Source organism: Onychostoma macrolepis, chromosome 13, assembly GCF_012432095.1.
Source record: "Onychostoma macrolepis isolate SWU-2019 chromosome 13, ASM1243209v1, whole genome shotgun sequence".
Classification (NCBI taxonomy): Eukaryota; Metazoa; Chordata; class Actinopteri; order Cypriniformes; family Cyprinidae; genus Onychostoma; species Onychostoma macrolepis.
The window spans coordinates 21,832,710-21,856,018 of record NC_081167.1 but is presented as its reverse complement, the minus strand read 5'-3'; the positions used below and the strand labels follow the sequence as shown (position 1 = coordinate 21,856,018).

The following is a 23,309-nucleotide window of genomic DNA, read 5'->3' as shown; positions in this document are numbered from 1 at the left end:
AATACTTTTTTCTACCTATTAGATTGTGTTTTATTAATGTCTACACCTACCCCAACCCTAAACCTACCCATACAGTTATGCAGATACATTAAATATTGTTGTTCAGCATGAGAAAAAAGATGCAATATTGATGTGCGCATGCGCAGTAAACCCTGGTATAATCTGAGGGGTAGGATAAAATGTCAGGACACCGGTCTCCATAGACATCCATGTTTAAACGGGGTAAAAAAAGATAGACTGAATTGAAACTTTTTCAATATAACTAAAATAAATAGAAAAATTGCAGGGTTAAGCTGTGCTGTTGTTGGCTGCCACAGTAACGGCAATAAACTAAGGAATTCCTTTAAAGTAGTACTTGTTTTACGTACCAGAAAACCTGACATGTCTGGCGCTGTATGCATGGCTTGCAGCATTATGATACTGAGTGTGAAAATATGGAGTGTTAAATAATAAAATGATATGTTAAAACGTGTGCTCTTGTCATTCTGTGGACAAAATCCCGTGAATTTCGCCCCGATCGGGAGCTGTTTATGCACATGTGCGCTCATCTGTTTTCAATACATAACCTCGCGTCGCTTCATGTCATCTTCCCTCTCATTAAACAATGACAGGTCCTTTACTGCAAAAAGGCCGTCACTGCGATACTCTAAAGTGATGAAACTATGGCTCCCTGTGCTTTTTAAAACCATATTCATAGTTTTCACGTTATACTGTTGCATGGGCGTATCCACCATATACCAATATTAGAAAAATACCAATCTGTCCCCCCCAATAATAGGCCTATTATATTGTAATATGTGACATATGATATGCCCTCCTTTTATAAACCCTGGTTGTAGCCTAGTGGATCTGTTGTTATTTCCGATTTACTTTCAATTTAGGAAAAACAAGGGAAACAAAACTGTGTGACCACCCCCCCTCGAATGTACACTTGGTCAGTGTTGCCAACTAATTTTCAGAGAAAGTTGCTAAAGGAAGGTCAATTTGTTGCTAGAAGTTGCTAAATGACGTTGTGATGTCATTGCGCGATGACGTCATTGCGTAATCACGCCGCAAAAATCATCAAATCTCAGCAAAAATATATATTTTATATATGTTAATTTAGATTTGTTTGTAAAATAATATGCATAATATAATATTAAAATATAAATAACTGTATTTTAAAAAACATTGAATTATTGAACACACATTTTTGAATGATTACAATTTAAGGTTTTGTTTTTTTTAATAGCTAGTAAACTAGTAATATAACACATTCGCAACAATTATGCTTTAAGCAGTGTATTAGTAGTTAGTGTGCTACACTCCAAGAAAAGGCTGTAAAAATAGGGCACAATCTTAATGTTAATATGAAAGAATTTTACGTATTGGTTTTTTACCTGCATTTTAAATTACGCATTGTGTTTTCGGGTTACAGGGTTACAATGGAAAATTACTAGTAGCCTATATTCCATTTTTCTTACATCATACTAACTGATCAACAATCGCAAGTATAAGCTATAACAAAGTGTAGCCTATCATAAATGAACAATTATTCAATTATTCAGTTGTTATTATTATTATTATATTGAAGAAATGCAAATAGCAGCTAATTCAATTCACGTGATGTGTGTACTGCTAGGCATCTTTGGTTTTCTTTTTGTGTAATTTGGATGGAAAATGTGTGTCACTTATCAAAAGTTGCTAAAAGTTGCCAAATAAATTTTTAAAAATTGCTAAATTTGTTGCTAGGTGCTTTTGGAAGAAAAAGTTGCTAGGGTAGTCTGAAAAGTTGCTAAATTTAGCAACAAAATTGCTAAGTTGGCAACACTGCACTTGGTTGAGCCCGTAAACGCCGACTTGCGGCATCGTTTGAAAAAACCGCTCAGTCCGACTGTCACTGGTGCTTAAATGAAATGAATGTGTATTTTAAACCTACTGCTATGTTTTAATGTCTGTAGTGCAAATTGCCGGGGGAAAAAAAATAAAAGACAGCGCTGTTGTGTCATAAACTGTAAAAGCTTAGTTTATTATTATTATTATTATTATTATTATTATTAATGCCAAGGTAAAAATGCCGAAGATAAAAGTACAGAAAATATCAACACTGCTTACAAAGAGGTGACTATATGCAAAGCACCATTTATATATGCTTATATAGCAATTAATAAATATTACAAAACGAAAGCTTTAACAAAATAAATGAAAAAGATGAAGTTTTAAAAGTTTGCCCGGACCAACATTTTATTTTTATTTTTTTTATTGCTGAAATCAAGAACATACAAAATAGTACAAAATACAAAATACCCACATAACACTTGAACAGACAATAATAAAATAAAACAGTAAAAAATAAATAAAGGAAAAATAATAATAATAATTTTAGAAAATGAATAAAATAAATAAATAAATAAATGCAATAAAGGGTCATTGTTTAACATAAGACTTCCTACACAAAAACTTTAAGTGCAGAGCAAATTCTGACAGTCTTCATAGCTTTCTTATTATTAGATACTGAAATCAAATTAATATAATTCTCCATGTCTCTTAAAAAGACCACAAAGACAGGTTTACAATTTGAGAATTTGCATTTATGAATATAAAATTTGCTTAAGAAAAAAAGTAAATTTATAATAAAACAAATATTTTCTTTTGTGGGGTCTGAGTCAAAATACCCAAATATAATATTTCTCATTTGTATAGAAAATTCTGGCAAAAGCTTCAACTTAACAAAAGCACCAATATCATACCAAAACTCCTGAGTGTATTGACATGACCAAAATAAGTGTTCCACTGTTTCATCAGCATTTAAACAAAAAGAGCATGATAGCTCTACATCAGCTCTAAACCTTTGTAAAAATTACTTGACAGGATAAAACCTGTGGATCAGTTTAAAAGACACCTCTTTCTTGCCCGGACCAACATGGCGGCCGCATCGCTCGTGGAGGTGACGTATTTCCGCTCTTGAGTGGAGCTCCACTCGCTCCTATGTCTGCAGCCAGACCCTCTTGCTCAGTCCGACTGTCACTGGTGCTTAAATGAAATGAAGGTAGGAGCTAAAAGAAAGAAACAGGACGAACAGGCGGACATTTGCCTTTTTTTTTTCAAACGGTAACAGAGGCGCGGGAAGTGGGGGTGCTGAGGGTGTTGCAGCACCCCCTTTTTTTCTTCTTTGGGCAACTGTTTAATTGTTGGGAATAAAAAAATAAATAAAAATCGAAGTGCAAATATCCATGTTGTTGGCAGAGGCTATTTACACTAATTCCACCCACAAAGGTATTATTGGGATAGTCAAATTAGCAAAAGACGGTTATCACTTGTTAGATTCAGTGGCGCAGATGGTAAAACGTGCGTTACGCTTCTCCCTTTTTAAATTTCAAAGCACATCAGAAAAGCATTTATTTTTCAACAAAAATGAAGGAAAAAATCAAAAAGTTGAACATAAAGTATCGGGTAGGGTTAGGGTAGGTGTAGGGAGGGCTTTTGTCCTAATAATTTGAAATAAAATTTAAAAATTACACTCAACACGCGTGTGTTCACATTTGGACCCCACCAATATCTATACCATGGTTACGCCCTTGTACTGTTGGCTCGGAAAATATGTAAATGCACATGCCCAGTAGCCTCAGCTGTATCCCTCCTTGCCTTAACCACAGATCAGACAGGAGAGTAGATTAACTTCGGTGAACTTTCACTTGAGAAGTGGTGTTCCGCGGTTGACATGAAACACTTTCTGATGTTTGTTTAGCTATGTTCATTTCGTGCTTTACATAAACATGAAAAGACGATTGGTTCACGTGTTCTTGTTCCACTGGTGATTCCAAAGTTAATGGTGCTTTTTTTGAATCCCATTATAATGTTTATGTTTAAGCATATAATAAACATTATAATGTGATAATACATGATATGTGATAATGTAGGCTATTATATATAATATTGCCAAAGCATTATACAAAAAAAAGGGTTATGACAAGAAAAAGATATGTAACACAATGACAAATAGCAATCTCTCTGATAAAAAAACAATACCATCAATATTAGACATATTTATCATTTACACCCATGTTTCTTATTCAAGAGGTTTTATATTTCTCAAACTGATATTGGTTAAGCTCAGTCCCCAAACAGTGTAGAATCAACAAATTTTAAGCCACTACATCAACATCTTTCACCATGTGTTCATTTCACTAGTGTTTGTTAAAGGTTTATCAGTAATTATGGCCTGTATGGCTTCTCATAATAAACAGACATTTGTAGTACCATTGCGCAACAAAAGACTCTTATTAGCAGGTTCTTTTACGTGAATCAAAAACATTCAGTGCAGCCAGTGTCATCCATTCAGTGTCAATTAATGAATCTTGTGAACCAGTTCCCTTAAATTGAATCGAAAACATACAATGCAACCAATGTAACCTGACTGCATAAGGAATGACTCTTATGAGCCTGTTCATTTTAGTACATCAAAAATATACAGCATAATGTAGCTCACCTCCCTTTGAAATGAATCAAAAATTTACAGTACACCTTGTTTGTTTCAGTTTTGCAGAGGAATTATTTAAACAAGTCAGTTGTTTTTAGTGAATCAAACTCATACAGCTTGATTTGTGAATCATACTCATGAATACCACACAAACTGCCTTTCCATACAGACGAAAATGCAGTTTGCTGCTACACCAAAAAATTCAACTGACTCGCATTTGCACTAAATATAGTTTAGAATCACCATTAAATATTTAACTTTCACTCCCGAGTTATTTTAAACGCAGGTGTCATAAAAGAAAAATGATCAATAAAATGGCTGAAAATAATAAAGAAGCTGTGTATATATACAGCTGTATTAGCAAATCTACGTCTATAGCAGGACTGCACATAATGAAATAATATTCTGTATTCTAACACCTCCCTAAACAACCCACTGTCAAAACCAATAAAACATCCAAAATTGTTCTTTTTCTCACTGCATTGTTGAAACATATCAGGATGCCCCGTTCTGTTCCTCATCACATGCAGCACAGATGAGATGCGGGGCAGAAGGGGCTGGTGCAAATGTCCTGCTGGGCTGCCAGGCTTCTTTTATTCGTCCTTCCTTGATGGAGGAATTTGTTATGGAAATATATGGTACGTTAGTGGTAGCAGCAGGGAACCAGGGTGCAAAATAATGAATCGTGCTGGGAAGCCACAGCTCTGGCCCATTTTATCTATGAATTTGTAATTGCATCTACAGCACCAGATTCGGCATATTTATGCTGTAGCTTGGATGTACAGTAGCCCTCTTGTGGATCTTTTGATAGGTTTCTCACAAACAACAGTTATACGTAGATTCATTTGATGCGGACTCCTCCAATGTTTTGTTTTGTTCAGAGCACCATATAACATTCTTTGATTTTGCACCTTTCCAGCTGTCTCGGTTTCTCTCTAGCAAGCGATCATAAAAAGTCCACTGGCCTTGTGAATCCATCTACATCCTGGGAATTCAGTGTCCTCTCGCTGAAGAGAAAAGCAAAGTGACACAAATCATTTACTGTGTGTAATAATTCATAGTAACGCCACTGGGGACAAGTTATCAGCAAAGTAATTACCGCAAACCACGGAGAGAACCTTGTGCAGTGGGCTCCATGTGTCTCTCTGGCTGCCAGTGATGGAGGTCAGTCTGCATCTGCTGAGAGATATTGATTAGGTACAGCAAACACAGACTGTGACATTCGTTTAAGGGTTTTGTCCTCACTTTATAGCGGAGAGCAGGGAGTGCTATAAAACATGTAAGAGTTAGTTAGAGACACTATTAGTTTAACCAGTTAGAAATGAGCTAGAGGTTCATATGGAATGTGTGTAAAAAGCGAGCATAGGAACAGGAATATTATTACTGAAGAAATACTAGGCAAACGTCTCACGATTCCATTTAGAAACAAAGCTGTTTTCCTTGTTGGCAGGTTCTCTAGTAATATCCACCCCTGCTGCAATCCTCCACAGGTTGCTGGATCTCTTTGAAGAGGAACTCGGTGGCCCTCATAAGACACGACAGCACTCTGCACCTCCTAAAGAGAGGTCAGGACTAGAGGAGCGCAGCGGCATGTTCCTCTCATCTCTGGAGATCACAATACTTCTTACAGGAGACTCGGGGAAGAGTTCTGTGACATTATCTGTGCAAATCACAGCTGGGAGATTACATTTGAGACATAAAAAAGTGCGTTCAGGCATTTGGGGTTAGGGTTGTAGCACAATAACAAAATGGTTTTGATTTGAATATTTCCTATAACTAGGGCCTTTGCACAAGGACATTAGTTCTTGTAGTTAGTTCATTAGTTCTTAGACATTAAAGGTGTGCGATTATCAATTTAGGGAAATAATTTTGCCATCTATGATCATGACCCTCAATGGCACAGTAAATTAATTAATCTTACCTGGGATTTCAATTCCTCAGTACATGCAATAGTCATTTTAAGAAAGTAATCTCGCAGTGAATGATCATGTGATCCTAGCTGACACATCCTTGCCATTCATTTTAAAAGCTAAAGCAAATTAATTAAGATCTTAGATGGGATTTTAAACTTCTCAGTTTCTCCTGGACTATAATTGGAACATATATCCCACATATTTACATATATTATCATTTGCTACTGAATGCCACAGAGAAACAGTACATTAATGACAATTAAAGACATCAACTATATTTTACAACTACTAACATTGTGGGAATGTGATGAAGTTAATATTCCAACTGACCCTTTGCAGGGAGCTTAATCATATCACCAAATCTGCCATTTTGTCCGTCAAACAAATCAGACAGGAGAGTAAATGGAGTTTATTGACATCTTTCCGTGGTTGAAACAAGATACCTTCTGATGTCCATTCATGTTTATTTCATGCTTTAACTAAAAATGCGTCACTTCACGTGACGATTGAACTGACGCGCTAGTGATCAACACATTAAAGAGCCACAAAATGGTATTTATTGTTTGAATTTCTTTAAAAAATTTGAAAGCAGAGACTTTGTTTCATACCAGAAGCACCCTGCTTTGTCTTATCTGTTGGCATGTTGTCAGTTTCCTATTTGCTCCGTGATTTATTTTTCACTGTGTGAGAACATGTGTAGTAGTGTGAGACTGGCATGGCTTGTCGGACATCAGTGACTAAGGGGGGTGGGTCTTTGTGAAGGGTCAATTCCAAAAAAAGTACCATTGACGTTGTCACGTACAGTAGTGGTCAGAATTATTGACACCCTTGGTAAAAATGATCAAAGAAGGCTCTGAAAATTAGCTTGTTATAATCTGCATTGTTAATCCTTTTGATCTTTTTTTGAGAAAAACACATTTCATAATAATATTTCCCCCCATTTTAAATTCTTATTATCCAATGAAAGGTTAGATTTTTGTGCATTTTTTAAAATAAACGATCAAAAGGATTAACAATGCAGATTAATTTTCACAGCCTCCTTTGATCATATTTACCAAGGGTGCCAATAATTCTGACCACTACTGTAAGTGTACTGCACTAAACCCTTCAGAGTGAGTACAGTATAGTTATGCCCCCTTTCAAATGGAACTCACCCAAGATTTCAGTCTCTATATATTTTTTTTGTAATTGAAAAATTTAATTCTATGATATCTAAAGTTTTCAATCACAAAATGTATTTTATCCATTAAGTGCTTTAGAGAAGTTATAAAGTGAACGCTACAGGCACATTCAATTATAATGGAAAAATCTCTGACATTTGAATAGCTTACAAGCATGTGCAAATTTGCTGATAATAATTCTGCGAATACAAATATATTAATGGATTAATATCTGCTGACATTACCTGCTGGATACGGTGCAACCATAAAACACGCAGACATCATGCCCAGGGAAACAACTTTATAACTTTATTCATAGTTGTTCTATAGCAAAGCAAACATCAAAGGATGAAGGCAGAAGTTCATCTGATATACAGTATGGCACCACTTAAAGGAGTAAATCAACCTTTTGAATACATTTTTAATCATCAACCAAAAAAATCATACGCAAGATAACCAAACAACCAAATCAAAACCCAAACAAAAGGACATAAAATCATTTTGTGTGTTTAAAGAAAGAAATGCATCATCACTCATCATATGAAGTAGCATTTAATTCATTCAAAGCCACACACTTACTATTTGCCTTTTATTTTAGCCATCACCATTTTGTACTATTTCATAAAATAAGGCAGATTTTTTTTTAGAGATGCAGAGACAATCTGGTAAAAATATTGAGAGCTTGCAACTGAGATCTGTTTATGCATGTGAAAGGGAGGGAGACCGAGAGAGGGACTGTAAATAAAACATTTGAAACAATGCTGGCATGCATCTAGATACACTTGAGGGAATTAATTTGTTAGCGCACTCGTCAAAAACGGCCACGTCAGTCTGACACAACAGGTTTTCCTTTTTTTTTTCTTTTTTTTTTAACAGGCATTTGCAGTAGTCAGAGCAGCTTTGAAGATGAAACATGATCAGTGCTCGTTTGAGAGATTAAAGGGGGGCTCTGCGAGCGTGACGTGTCGTTTCAAAGCAGAGGAGCATACAAACGCCTCTTATATAGCGTGCAGAAGGGAGGAATGCCACCACTCGATAGGAGATTAAAATCAAGCGATGTTCTCCTCGTTTGACCTGACTTGGTTCTAAAGCTCACACACAAAGCGAAAACCTCTTTAAAGTGACATCATCAGTATATACGCACACTCACTCGCGCACAAACGGACATTTATAGCCATTTTAGTGTTTTTCACCTGAAAGAAATCTTAATCGGTGGACAGGCCTGCGGAATCCAATCATTTTTGGTTTGCATCTTGCATTACGAGTGCTCTGCGGGATGGAAAATTTAGCCTTGGCTTTGCACTTTGTCAGAAGTATTACAAATAAGCGTGTAACTAAAAGCGGCAGGATGATTTTAGGATGTGTTTTGAGCAATCTATCTAATTTAAACCAGTTCAAATCCAGCACCAAGATGCTATATTGAAAAAAAAATTAAAAATGCAAAGAACTATTGATCAAGCAGCATGTCAGTGAGGTATAGCAGTCCTCCTCCAGCTCCACAATCCCTGCACTCTCTCTGATATGTTCAAACTCTCATTTGATCCTTTTTATATAGCTATATATCTGATTTATTATCAATATGAGGAAGCGGAAAGGAAATACAGGTTGAATAGAAGGAAAGATGGTGAATGAAGTGGGGGGGGGTCAACTCTTTTCCCAGTATTTGTGGGCGACTCCCTGGCGTGGGACAAAATTGGTGTGATGTTTGCCTTCACACAGTTTGCCGGCACTCGTTTCTATGAGGCTGATTGTCGTCTCATTCCTGTGGGTTCTTATCGCCTTGGCCGTCTTGAAGAAAACAAACATGAAAGCAGAATTAAGTATACATGTTAGCAAACAAACAGTTAAACCTAATGCACAAGGCTGACAGATTGGTGTCAACGTGAAAGCAACAATGAGCCTATTTACCTTTTCTTTGTCAAACCCCCATTTCCAAATATCTAGGTTCACTTTTGTATTTTCCAATATCAATTAGAAATGGAGCTGCAACTAAAAGTAATAGGTTATTTGCTTATTGATTCATCAATTAATCAGACAAGTAAAAGTTTATTTTTTTCGTTTTATTCTGTATTTTATTTATATATTATATGTGTCTGTGTGTGTCTGTGTATATATGTATACACACACACAAATTACTATTGTATATTGAATATTCAAAATAATTTAACAGCAACTTCATTTCTAATTGAATAATAACTTGCTGTTCAGACAGTCTGTCATGTTGACTTTACTATGATACAGAATATACTTTCTTTGAATTAAACACAAATCCAACTAAATTCTACCTGTATACCTGTGTTTGTACAGATACACACAAAGATACTGTACTAAATTATTTCCTGTCAAACGCGAAGGGAATGAATATAAATGGCATGCTGGGAGTTTGTATGTGCGGCCCTAAGAGGGAAGCTGACCCCAGGGTTCCCGAAATGACAGCACAGCAAAACTCTTATCACACATGATTTATCAGCTTTCTCGCACTGCGTCATCTCTGCGCTCCGATCACACACGCTTTGTGTTTGATTTATTAATGTCCGTGAGGTGGGCATGCAGGTAATTCATCAAACTCAATTTAAGGAGGCATGCCAACACGTTTACTCTGAAAAATCAGGGTCACTCCGCAGTTCCAGATCAGCAGAGAGAAAGTGAATGAGAGAGAATGGAAGTGAAGGAATTGCGGGTAAAGCATACGAAGCAGAAAAAGTTGGGAGCTTTTAGTTGAATGAGAAGGACAATGAGAGAGACGGGATATTTACTGAAGATGGGAACTGCGTAAGTGTGTTTCTCTGTTTTATTCACAGCTTTTATTGATTTATTGCTTTTACCTTCAGAATTTGGTCTGGTGTCTGGTGGAGTTGCGTCGGGCTCTTGTGAGCTCTTATCCTGGGCTTTCACATCATCTAGACACATATTAAGGAGAGAGACAGAGAAAGCAAGGGAAGAAGGCAGAGAGAAGGGAATGAATGACTCGAGATCACAGCTGAGCAGAGGAATTAAAAGTTAGATGTCACTGGGTGACATCTCATTGGCTACTGGGCTTCTCAGCTGAAATAAATGCAGTGGATGCTAAAGGCTATGCCTGAGGCAACAGAGGCTTCAAGAGAAGAACATGAGACTGCAGAGCTCATGATGACGAGATACACCTGTGCATGCATCTGAAAATACACCCAAACACACTCTTCTTTCTTCTGTATAAATAATATAGCATGCATTTGAGTTTACTTGAGCAAATGTAACATTTACGATCCTGTCCCCTCCTGTTTTCCTTGTCATTTCTTGGGTCTCTCAACTGTCATATAAATAAAAAGTGGCAAAAAGTCCATACCCTGAAAATTCAAGTTTAAAAATGCATTCACACATGCTCTTCTTTCTTCTGTATAAATAATGAAACGTGCATTTGAATTGTGAGAATTTGAGTCGTGACCTAGTGGTTCATGCACATGCTCAGAAATCACTGGGTGATGTGAGTTCGTCTGATCCTGTGGCTGTATTTTGTCCTTTCGCAACTTTCATATAAATAAACTGACTAAAAACTCATTTACATCTGGAAATGCACACACACTCTGCTTTCTTCTGTATAAAATAATAAGCCATGAATTTGAATTTAAACCATGAAATGATCAAAAGGCCAAAAAATTGTTTTAATTCACACATCTTTGTTTTTACCTTTAGTGCTGTTGCTGGTGTTGCTCTCCTTGGCTGTTGTGACACTTTGATCAGCTTCTAAATAAACAAAAGTCATAAAATAATGTGGTAAGTGGCTTTTATTTCTTTTGATTTTATTACAATTATATTGGCTCCATATGCTGGATTCCTCATTATCATCTTCAGGAAGAACAGCAAATACATTCTTTAATCCCCAAAACATGATTTATTTATGTATTTATTGCTTGGTTGGATATGGACCATCCTTTTAAAGTTCATATTTCAAATCTCAAATCGACATTTTCTCATAATTGCGAATTTATTTTTGTCTCAGAATTACAATTTTATACATCATAAAATTCGTTATTTCTTCCTCAGAATTAAAAAAAAAAATTCAAAAGGTAATTGTCTTATGAATTTTCCACAATTCTGACTTTTCTGAATTGTCTTGCAATTGCAAATTTATCTCTCACAATGCAGAGTTTTCTTCTCAGAATTGCAAGTCTATTTCTCACAATTTTGAGCATATATTCCACAATTCTGACTTTATTCTCTGAATTGCAAGAAAAAAAGTCTGAATTGTGAGATAAAAAGTCACAATTGCATTTTTAATTACCTCCCTTTTTTATTCCTTGGCAGAAATAAGCCTCCATAAACTGGTGATTCCACTGAATATATTGTAGAACTTATTTAGAACTCAATTAAAGTGACAATCCCTGTGGAGTAACCTTTCGGGGTTTGAACTTACAGATTTTCCAGTCCGTATCTTTAACTACTGCACCACACCACCGCAAGTGTAGTGTATTTAGACATCAACTTCAATAAGAGATTACATTATAGCTAGTGCTTCTTTGGTATGAGACCAATGCATAATATTTAAACATGAAAAACATGGTCCAAAAACCTCTCGCCTTCAAGAGGAACAAAACAAATGCAGACGAAAGGGGAAGCATAGAAAATTAATTAGAAACTGCCTTGAGTCTATATCAGTGTGAGCCTCGTTCTCAAACTCGTCTATAACTTTCTCTCTTCTATCTCTCTGCCTAAATACCAAAGCAAACCACAGCATGAAATAATCTCCTTCCCGCGGCACATCCACGGATGATGCAAGCGCACCCAATTCGCTGCTGCAGATTGTCTCCGCACTCAAACCATAGTGTTTGTCTGCAGAATAACGATATTTACCATCATGAGAATCTTACAAACATCATCTAAACACACTGGAACATCTTAAACGCGCAATACACATCACTGGCAGTGTAACAACATGGCGTCTGTTTTCACTGTGATGCTACATACTTTCATGCTCATTTCATCACAAGCTCTGAAGCTTCGCTTTCAGCCGGAGAGACAATTCTTCGGGTTACGGTGGCAATGTTTCAACAACTACAGACGGTGGCTTTAATGCAACCTTTCAGAACGAGAGCTACCCAGACGCTTCACTCTCCCTGGTGGCCAGCCCTCAAATTCTACTGATTTAACGGCGCAAAGCTGCAAGTGATGGATTTGTGTTTCGAACATGAAAAAAAGAGCTCTTTTTATTGGAGAAATAGAGCAGCAGCGGATGCCTGGATGAGGAAAGGTGAGGGAGAGCAAGGGCAACCGCCGCCGCCATGATTTGATTTCATTCTTGTCTCGCGGCACCGTAGAGGGAGAAATTGAAACCGAGTGCGATACGATTCAACAACGCTGTTTCCATTACCGCCCACTTCTGGAAGCAAGTCTCCTCTCTGTCCCTCACTTGGTGTTTTATCCATATTCCAGCACAAATGCGGAGCTGGAGTAAACAAAGAATCACACACATGTACAGAGGAAGTGCAGAAATGTACACCATAAAAAAAAACTGTTTTGGTCTTGTTTTTCCAAGTAAATATCTAAAGATTTGACTTGAGAAGAAAAACTGCATTCAAGATGAAATCAGAGCAGCGTTTAAAGTCCATGGACAGGCACCAAAATGAAAAAAGTTAAGGCTGTCGCTCGAGTGAACCTGCAAGCTCAATTGAGACTTGGCTTCCTCCTGATGCTCCGTCTGTCTCTCTTTCCATGTAATAATGTCAGGGCTGAGAGGGAGCCCTGCCACTTTGGGCTCCTAATAAGCAGCGCTGATCAAAACACAACAAACCAGCCTTTGAAAAAAAACGAGATGCTGGAATTTCAATCAATGCCTGTGCTCACTTCCAACTGCTGCCCTGTACGTCAGGAGATGCTGCAGAAATTTGCCAGCTCTCTAATTTAGCTTTACAGCCGACAACAGTATGAGTTCTGTCTTTCGGGAAGAGAGTCTGACGTGCCGTGAAACAAATAAAGTAGCCAGAAGCTGTCAAGCAGGAAAAAGTGTAAAAATGTGACATGGAGGATAGCTGGGCGCTTGAGTCTATTTCTCGAAAAATGTGAGAGAAAACAACTGAATTTCATTTCCCTACCCAGAAACCAATAGATTGATTTGAGGCTTCTGATGCAATCTGACGTTAAGGTTATAGTAGTGTGCCATTACGATTTAAAATCCTCGCAAAAAGTGATATATTTGGTGTTAAATATCAGACTAAGTCTGACTCAAACTATGTGTTTTGGTTATTTATCCTGATTTACCTGACAGCAGTCCATTGGACACTCAATTCTCTTCATCACAGCGGCTGAGTGAGCTCAAGATAGTCTGAGCGCTCCAGCTTCGATAAATTGTCGTATTTTTTTTGCTTCATATGCTTCCCTTGAAATTAACTGCACTTAGGCGTAATGAAAGTTTGATGATCTCGTCCTGTGGGTGGTATCTTTACAGTCAGTGCCGGGCAACTCACAAAGCAGGGAAGACGAAACAAGTGAGCGAGGAAGATAGAGAAAGGGAGGAGGGAGACGTAAGTCATATTCATATTCAGACAAGCAGAAAATTAGATCCTCTACCAACCATTCGCTCTAGAGATCGTGAGGGGCTCGTGTGGGTCTATTGTTAGGCAGCATAAATCGTCTGCGCCACACAAATAATGACCGGTCTTGTCAGGCGAGCATCAACATCATTCCTCGTCCCCTCCAAATCCAACAATGACGTTACAGACAAAGGCCAAAGCAGACATGTAGTCATCATTAAGTAATCCCCAGCATAAAAGACTAATTACTTTTAACTTTTGAATGGTAGTGTAGTGTATTCTAAATATACTTTATAAGTTGTATTTGCATATGTCAACAGGCACATAAATGTCTAGTGAATTTGTCAACTGTCAAATGCAACTGGACTTTATATTAGATTATTTTATGAAGGCCACTCATCTGAGCTGCTTCAACAGAGTTCGAGCTCTTTATCACAGTCAAGGATTCTTTGGTCATTTCATTTATAACCTTTTTCCCTGCACCTGTATTGTTTAGGTTCTCAAGGCTGTTTGATTCTCACAGTGTGCCAGCAGCTCAAAGCCAAACACAAACAACCAAACCAATAACCCTGGCCTAACTGGGGCACGGGCCCGATGTAATCGAACCAGTGACTCACAAAAGCACCTTGCCAGACGGTTTTCACATGTCGCTCAGGAGGTTAATGGAAAAGAATTCGGCTGAAAGGAGAACAAGAGAACAAGCTTACAGCCATCCACATGTTCACAAGAGGTTTGTTGAGTAAAACCACTCAATATCTTACAAGTTGAAGACATTATCTATCCGTCCTTCACTTGGAGGAGTCCATGGATGGTATGTTTGGTTTATGGAGATAATATAATGAACCAAACTCTTCACATCCGGAAAAGATGAGCAGCGTAAGCAGCATCTGATATCTCACTTTAGGTAAAGAAGCTCAGGGTGGTCTTGAAGCTGTGCGTTCATCATCTAAGATGTAAATAACTGTATTTTGCAAGCGAATAGCCACATTTTAGACCAAAGTGCAGCTTTCGTAGCGTTTTGTGCGAGGTAACAGTAGAGTTCAGCTCATCATTAAAACATACCTCAATGTAATTCCAGGCCTATTCATGCGCAACAACACCAGGCAACCTTTTCAAAGAGCCAGACCATGAGAGCTAATGAAGTGCTAAATGTGGAAAGCAAACTTCATTTTCATATGTAAATATTCAAAGGTTGCGGGGCGAGGGCAGACATATTTTCTCTGGAACAACACTGAGGAGAGGAAGAGAAAGAGAAAAGCATTCTTGGAGACACTTGATTGTGTGCAGGGCTTTTTTCTTCGTTGCGTCGCTGTGTGATGGTGAAGCTTCAAACAATTAGAGCCAATTAAAAGGTATTGAGTCGAAACAAACCCGGTGGGGAGGGCTTCAGTGTAAATACCACAGATCCTTCTCGTGCACGTTCCTCTGTGAAAAGCCAAGTGGTTCCTCTCATCTATATTCCGCCCTCTCAAAGCGAAGAGTGAGAAATACGAGGAAGGGTTTCTACAGAGCCAAGTGGCATTGTATTACCGGCCGCATTTGCCTAAAGTTACAAGATGTGCTTTGACGAGCTGCCATTGTACGAGGAGGAGGTCCTCTCTAGGTCTGAAAGGCTTCCAGTTCTCGCTGGGCCAAGAAGGCCATGCTTGGAATAACAAAAAACCTTTAAAAAAGATGTGAAAAGAGAACATGGGGTCGCTTGGTTTAAGGGTCACATTGAAAGCGCTGCGGAGAATTGAGCAGGGAGGTTTGTGGCAGATCAGTAAAGCAAATTAGCAGCGAAGGGAGGGGAACAGTAGCTTTTTTTAATGCTGTACTTGTCAATGTAGAATCCATATGGTTAACTCATCATGTAACACGTCTAAAGTGCGCTTTCACAGCTTAACAGCAATGGTTCACTCGAAAATAAAAATTCTGTCATCATTTACTCACCCTTCATGTTGTACCTCAATGGAAATTTTATATAATGCACTGGTTGCTATTTTTCACACAAATAAATGTATACTGGAGCTTTCAAGCTTCAAAAAGGTCATGAAAGCACCATAAAGTTACATTAAAAGTGGTTTATACGACTTGTGTGTACAGTATTTTAAGTCTTCTGAAGCTACTGTATGTACAAGTCATTGGGTGTTGGGTTTTTGACTCAAGGTCAGCTTTTAAAATCTCACCAGAGGTGCTCAACTGGGATTAGGGATGCAGGGCTTTCTGCAGACCTGTTAAGTTCTTCGGCACTGACTGAATCAATCTTTTTTTTTTGAACCTTGCCTTTTACACAGAGACATTGTCCTGTTAAAATAGAAAAATGTCCTGTCCAAACTGTTGCTATAAAATTAGAAGCACACAATTCAGTAGAATATCATTATATGCTTAAACATTAAAGGGGTACTCCACCCCAAAATGAAAATTTTGTCATTAATCACTTACCCCCATGCCGTTTAAACCCGCAAAGCTTTGTTCGCCTTGAACACAATTAAGATATTTTAGATGAAAACCGGAGGCTTGTGACTGTCCCATTGACTGCCAAGTAAATAACACTGTCAAGGCCCAGGAAAGTATGAAAGACATCGTCAGAATACTCCATCTGCCATCAGTGGTTCAACCGTTACGTTATGAAGTGGCAAGAATACTTTTTGTATGGAAATAAAACAAAAATGGTGCCGAATTGTTGAATAAAGTAGTTATTTTTGTTTTATTTCCATACAAAAAGTATTCTCGTATTCTTCATAACGTTACGGTTGAACCACTGATGGCAGATGGAGTATTCTGACGATGTTTTTCATACTTTTCTGGACCTTGACTTTTCTGCAATTTACTTGGCAGTCAATGGGACAGTCACAAGCCTCCAGGTTTTCATCTAAAATATGTTAAATTTTGTTCCAAAGGCGAACGAAGCTTTTACGGGTTTGAACGACATGGGGATAAGTCATTAATGACAAAATTTTCATTTTGGGATGGGGCATCCCTTTAAGGTTTGTATAATAGTTTTGTTGGACCAACATACCAAAATTTTATTTGTTATTCACAGATAAACAAACTATATCTTTAAGTCGGTGAGCTGAAGTCAAGAACCGAATTAGTCTGTTTCATAAATCAATCATTCAGACTTGTTTTGTGAACAGAAACTCTTCTCTGCTTCAAATTACAACTCTAAAAACAATTCAAAAGCATGAAACAAAATGGAAAAACAACAATAAATATGAAGGAAGTAAGAAAAGAGGGCGCCCCCTTTGCCATGACCTCAAGAGCCGCTAAATGCAGCTGTCAAAGGTAGCAGGGCCTGCTGCGAAAAACTTAACGAGTGACTTAGCATAATGTGGGGTCTGCTTTTGAACCTGACCCACCACAAGTGATTTGGGATGAGATTATATTCGCAAAGTTACAGCAGAAGAAAAAAAGGGATGCAAAACCTTGTTGTTCATGTGCACCTTTAGACCTTGCTGGAAAGAGATGTGAGAATATACTGTAGAAGGCAAAGTTCTTCATATTTAAACACTCTAACAATATACAGAAATGTTCATACAGTGCCTTGTGGTCACAAACACCAATGCAATCCAAATTTCCCCATACACTACCATTCAAAAGTTTCTTTGCAGTTTCTCACCAACACTGCATTTGTTGGATCCAAAATACAGTTCAGAACAGTAATTATTGTGAATTATTTTTTACAATTGAAAGTAACTGTTTTCTAACATATTTTAAAAGGTAATTTAATTTGTGATGACAAAGCTGAATTTCGGCAGCCATTACTCCAGTCCTTCAGAAATCATTTTAATGGTGCATAAGAAACATATTTTACTGTTATCGATGTTGAAAACAGCTGCTTAATATTTTTTGTGGAATCTCTTATACATTTTTTTCAAGGATCTTTAAAGAACTGAAAGTTAAAAAAAACAGAATAAAAAAAAGAAAATAATTTATTGTGATAATACATCGTAAATAGTAAATACATCGGTAAAACAGTCCATGTGACATCAGTGGCTCAACTTCAGTTTTGCGACTCTACGAGAATACTTTTGCGCAAAGAAAACAAAAATAACAATTTACTCAACCATTCTTCTCCCCCGAGTTCCGTCTTCCGCCATTTTGAAGAGCACCTAAGAATGTATTTGAAGTAATCAGCGTTGTTTACGTTCGGGGGGAAAGCGCGCACATGAACGCAATCTGCGTAATAAGCGTTGTTTACGCTTAGGGGAAAGCACGTGTATGCGTTGTGATACACATGCTGGGGGAGAAGAATGGTTGAGTAAATTATGTTATTTTTGTTTTCTTTGTGCAAAAAAAAGTATTCTCGTAGCCTCGCAAAACTGAAGTTGAGCCACTGATGTCACATGGACTGTTTTACCGATGTATTTACTACGTTTCTGGACCTGGAAACATTTCAGTTGTGTTGCTGTCTATGGAGGTTCAGATAGCTCTCCGATTCCATCAAAAATATCTTAATTTGTGTTCCGAAGATGAACGAAGGTCTTACAGGTAATTAATTAGTTAGAAATTAATTAGTAATTAATGACAGAATTTTCATTTCGGGGTGAACTAACCCTTTAATATTAAGAAATGTGCATTGTGCACAAGTAGTACTCCAAATAAAGTTGAATTATAATTTTTATATCTGTAAGTCTTGAGTGGAATATTTTTTACTAGGGAATGTAAGTCTTTACTGTCACTTTTTGATAAATTTAACACATTCTTGCTGAATAACAGCATTTATTTCTTAAAACAACAACAAAAAACAACAACTTACTAATCTCAAACTTTAAAAAGGCAGTGTAAATTATATACTTAATTATATACTTAATGTTTTTGCTGCTAGCATGCACCTCATTAGTGCACTGTTATTCTCAACATTGTAAAAATGATGTGTTGAGCCTTAATGATGTGACATTGAGGTATATTACACAAAAAACATTTGGGAAAACTGATTTAGCACATACCCAGAACCTCCATGGGAACCTCAGGCTCCTGACCGGTGTCCGCCCCGGGATCTTCACTCTTTGTTGACTCTATTGACACAGAGAGAGGAAAAACAGAGAGAATATTCTGAACATGATGGCCATTAAAACAGAAAAGAGGTTAAAACAGCTTCCAAAGAAGCAACACTATACACAGCACTAGTTTTAAAGTATGTCACATAGTTTTTGCTGTTCCTGCCAAACTGCCATGTTTTTTCTCTCTCTCTTTTTTCTTTTGTTTAATATGCATTAAAGCACCTAAATTCTATGTGCCTTTTTAATGGATTTTGTGCGCCTTTGCAAGGAGAGAGAAGTGTGCGAGGGACAAAATGAATAGGCATGAGCAAAACAAAACTGCCATTATCAAATATAAGCTCTGCATCCTGTGCCTCAGCACTCTTCACATTCGTTGTGATTTATCCTGCCTCCATATTCCTCGCACACTCCCCTGACCCCCCCCCGTCTGGAGGGCTGTGGGAGGGACGAGCTCGCTGATCAAAAGAAGATCTTCAAAGCCACAGTGTGAGAGCCCGTGCTCCTTCCAGCTTATTTGAGCAGGACTCCTCTTCTCCTGCATTCTCCCTGCTTTGATGCTAACAGGGTTGTGGGCCATAGGTGACTACATAATGGAGAGCACACACAATGCATTCTGGGTGCTCTGCCAGGGCACAAATGACAGTCGTATCAGGTGTGTTTGAAGTCCAGGGTCCATCAGCAGATGGTTGTGGTGGCTGAAGAGGGTTTGTGAGGGTCATATTTATGTGTGAATTCATACAATGGTGGCGCCTCTGCCTGAAAGCTGTTATATGTCTTGGTTTTCATCAAGCCTGTCCTCTAACAAAAGTTTAACATGGACAACAAATGACTTTAGCATTAACAATTGTGCGTTCCATATACCAGAAGGTCAGATTTTTTTTGTTAAATGTTGATACTTCATATTATTATATATATATATATATATATATATATGGACTGAGTGGTATAAAGCATACCACCACTGGACTCTGGAGCAGTGGAAATGTGTTCTGTAGAGTGACGAATCATGCTTCTCTGTTTGTCTGATGGGTTTGGTGGATGCCAGGAGAATGTTACCTGCCTGTAAATTTCAATGGAGGAGGGATAAAGGCATGGGGATGGTTTTCAAGGCCCCTTACTTACAGTGAAGGGATATCTTTATGCTTCATGCTTAATGCCTAATGCCAAAACATTTTGGACAATGCTAGGCTTCCAACTTTGTAGGAACAGTTTGGGCAAGGCCTTTTTCTATTCCAGCATGACTGTGCCCCAGGGCACAAAGCAAGGTCCATAAAGACATGGTTGGATGAGTTTGGTGTGGAAGAACTTGACAGGCCCACACAGAGCCCTGACCTCAACCCCATCAAACACCTTTGGGATGAAGTGGAATGGAGGAATGGAGCCAGGCCTTCTCGTCCAACATCAGTGCCTGAACTCAAATGCTCTACTGGATGAATGGCCAATAATTCCCACAGAAACAGTCATCCTTCCAAAATACTCCATATCTATCTATCTATCTATCTATCTATCTATCTATCTATCTATCTATCTATCTATCTATCTATCTATCTATCTATCTATCTATCTATCTATCTATCTATCTATCTATCTATCTATCTATCCATCCATCCATCCATCCATCCATCCATCCATCCATCCATCCATCCATCCATCCATCCATCCATCCATCCATCCAAATTGTCTGTCTATTTAAATTGTAATTTTTGCACCCTCACCAACTAAAAAAAATTCACAAATTCAAATAAGATTATTACTATTATTATTATTATTAATATTAACAACAACAAAAACAGTTATAATACTACTAACAAGAACATGGCAATAAGGTATTTTCATCAAATAATAAAAACTACTGTATGAGTAAAAAAAATAAATAAATAAAAAATAAATAAATAAATGGACTCTAGAACTTGGTAAGAATTTTTGAGGGACCGGATTTGAACCTGCTTCTCCTATATGAGAACAACAATTGTATGAGCTAACCTAGATGTACAAAACACATTAAAGGGATAGTTCACCCAAAAATGAAAATTCTGTCATCGATTACTTACCCTCATGTTGTTCCAAACCTGTACTGTTCATCTTCAAAACACAAATTAAGATATTTTGAATGAAATCCGAGAGCTTTCTGACCCTCCATAGACAGCAGTGGAACTACCACGTTCAAGGCCCAGAAAGGTAGAGAGGATATTGTTAAAACAGTCAAATAGCTGAAACACTGACGTCACATGGACTATTTTAATAGTGCCCTTACTACCTTTCTGGGCCTTGAAAATGTCAGTTGCATTGTTGTCTATGCAGGGTCAGAAAGCTCTTGGATTTCATCAAAAATATCTTAATTTGTGTTCAGAAGATGAACGAAGGTCTTACGGGTTTGGAACGACATGAGGCTGAGTAATTAATGACAGAATTTTCATTTTTGGGTGAACTATCCCTTTAAAGTACTGTGCATGTTGTTCTTGTCTTTGTGTTATTTAATCTGTCCTGCTCCAAAGCAAAGTGCTTGGACAGTTTTGGGGCAGGATGTAGACACAGTGCAAGAATATTTGCATTTATGCAGAAAATTTGGCTAATGCCTATTTCAAGGACCGCTGCAATATATGAGCCCAGGGCAATAGCTAATTGTGCTGTGATAAGCCCTAGCCACAGGCTGACAGAAGCTCTCTGAGCTTTGCCTTCACATCCACAATCTCCCCTGGCACACAAACAGAACAGAGAAAGTTGCATTTAAACAGCCAATTAAAAAGGCCGTTGCCTCCACCGTGTAAAGTCTCTATGGATGGCGGATCAGAGGAGCTACCCAACAGGGGTCCATCGAGAGGAGAGTCACAATGGAGAGGAAGTGTGACCTCGCTCAAGTGATTCTACTAAAAACAGATACCTTGAGTGGTCAATGTGTCCCATTTCATGCGGCAGAAACATGACAATTGGGAAAGTACTGTTAGTGCTTTGAAACTGTAACTTTCTATGTTACAAACAACTTATTTGCTACATAATCATGCTATAATTTGCACTATAATATAACTTCCACAAGCACTATAATAACTCCTAATTTTAAATAAAAAAATAATAAATTACATACATAATAAATTATTATAAATGTATTACTATCAGTTAAATAATTTAGTTTACAAATCTAAATTAGTGTGACAGCAATAAATGAACAGATAAATTCAAGCAAAATATAAAATAAAACAAAAAATGAATACACTTTAATTCATAAGTCAGTCAAAAACAATCGCATATAACCAAATATTTTAATTTATAAAAAGATAAATTATTTTTTAAAATTAATTCATTTGCATGAACTGTTTGAATGAACAGATTCACTAGAATGAATCAGACCTGCAAAAGAATGTAACAAAAATGCAGTGCTTAGTCGCACTACACTGCCTTTCAGTGGAAAAAACAGCTCATTACTGGAAAATTATTTTTTTAAACAGCTTCGTCACTCTGTTGAAAAATAAATACTCCTCAATGATGGGGAAAAACTGAGGGAAAATGAGAATAGGCCAACAAATCAAATTATGTGAATGATAAACAAAAAAAGATGAAATGGTGTCTAATGATGACTAAATATTAGCAGTTGGCAAATGCAGCTCCCTTTGTTGTTTGGTGGTTCTGCTGAACTGAGAAGCTAGAAATGCGTAGGGCTTCAACACAAGCAACAGATGGCCACAGCGGATACTGTTGGGTTTCTGCCTCAGGGCCACATTCTCCAGGAGGCTGCGAAGGACTAGGATGCCGTCACTATCGCAGTCTTGAAAAGTTGGCCGCAATCGATAGAAACACAAGAAACAAAAACCCAGGAGATCCAAACCCAGGCAACGTTACATGGAGAATCCTGCGGGTCTAGCTTCAAGAAGTAAACAAATAAATAAGTGAGCATAGCCCTTAAATAAACAATGATTTCTTTTGATGATTTCCTGAGTGAATATAAATTCTTATCAGAGGGGCAAAAGAATGGCTATGAGAATGGGTGCCGTGTGGATGGAAGACAGGAAATGATGAATACTGACTGCTATCCAAGAGTTAAGCTGGCAAACTACTCCATTTTAGCCTCACCATGACATCAGACAGAAAACAAAAGGCTGGAGAGAGTAAAAGAACAAATAAAAAATAAAAAGTCCAAAATGAAAACTCTTGAGCTGTCGTCTTCTCGCTGAGAAACACTGATTGCCCACTGTGCTTGAGAACAAAAGACAATGGGAGCGAAAGTGTGTGTTCTGCCTCCCTTTCAATTTTGTCTTCTCTCAAGTTTGTCCTCACACAACATTGGCTTTAAT

General features: G+C 37.6%; 1 protein-coding gene across 4 annotated transcripts in view; it reads right to left on the bottom strand.

The window, feature by feature from the left end:
• Positions 1–7,818: 7,818 nt before the first annotated feature.
• The window catches only part of macrod2 (mono-ADP ribosylhydrolase 2), a 544,600-nt gene continuing 529,109 nt past the window's right edge, over positions 7,819–23,309 (bottom strand). For 3 of the 4 annotated variants that reach the window (XM_058795078.1, XM_058795077.1, XM_058795074.1), the window contains 4 exons: positions 18,970–19,038; positions 11,199–11,255; positions 10,358–10,432; positions 7,819–9,320 (listed from right to left, as the gene is read on the bottom strand). In XM_058795078.1, coding sequence (XP_058651061.1) covers positions 9,289–9,320; positions 10,358–10,432; positions 11,199–11,255; positions 18,970–19,038 — 233 coding nt within the window. In that variant the 3' untranslated portion in view covers positions 7,819–9,288. The remainder of the gene's footprint in view (positions 9,321–10,357; positions 10,433–11,198; positions 11,256–18,969; positions 19,039–23,309) is intronic. The other variant, XM_058795075.1, reaches the window with a different exon arrangement.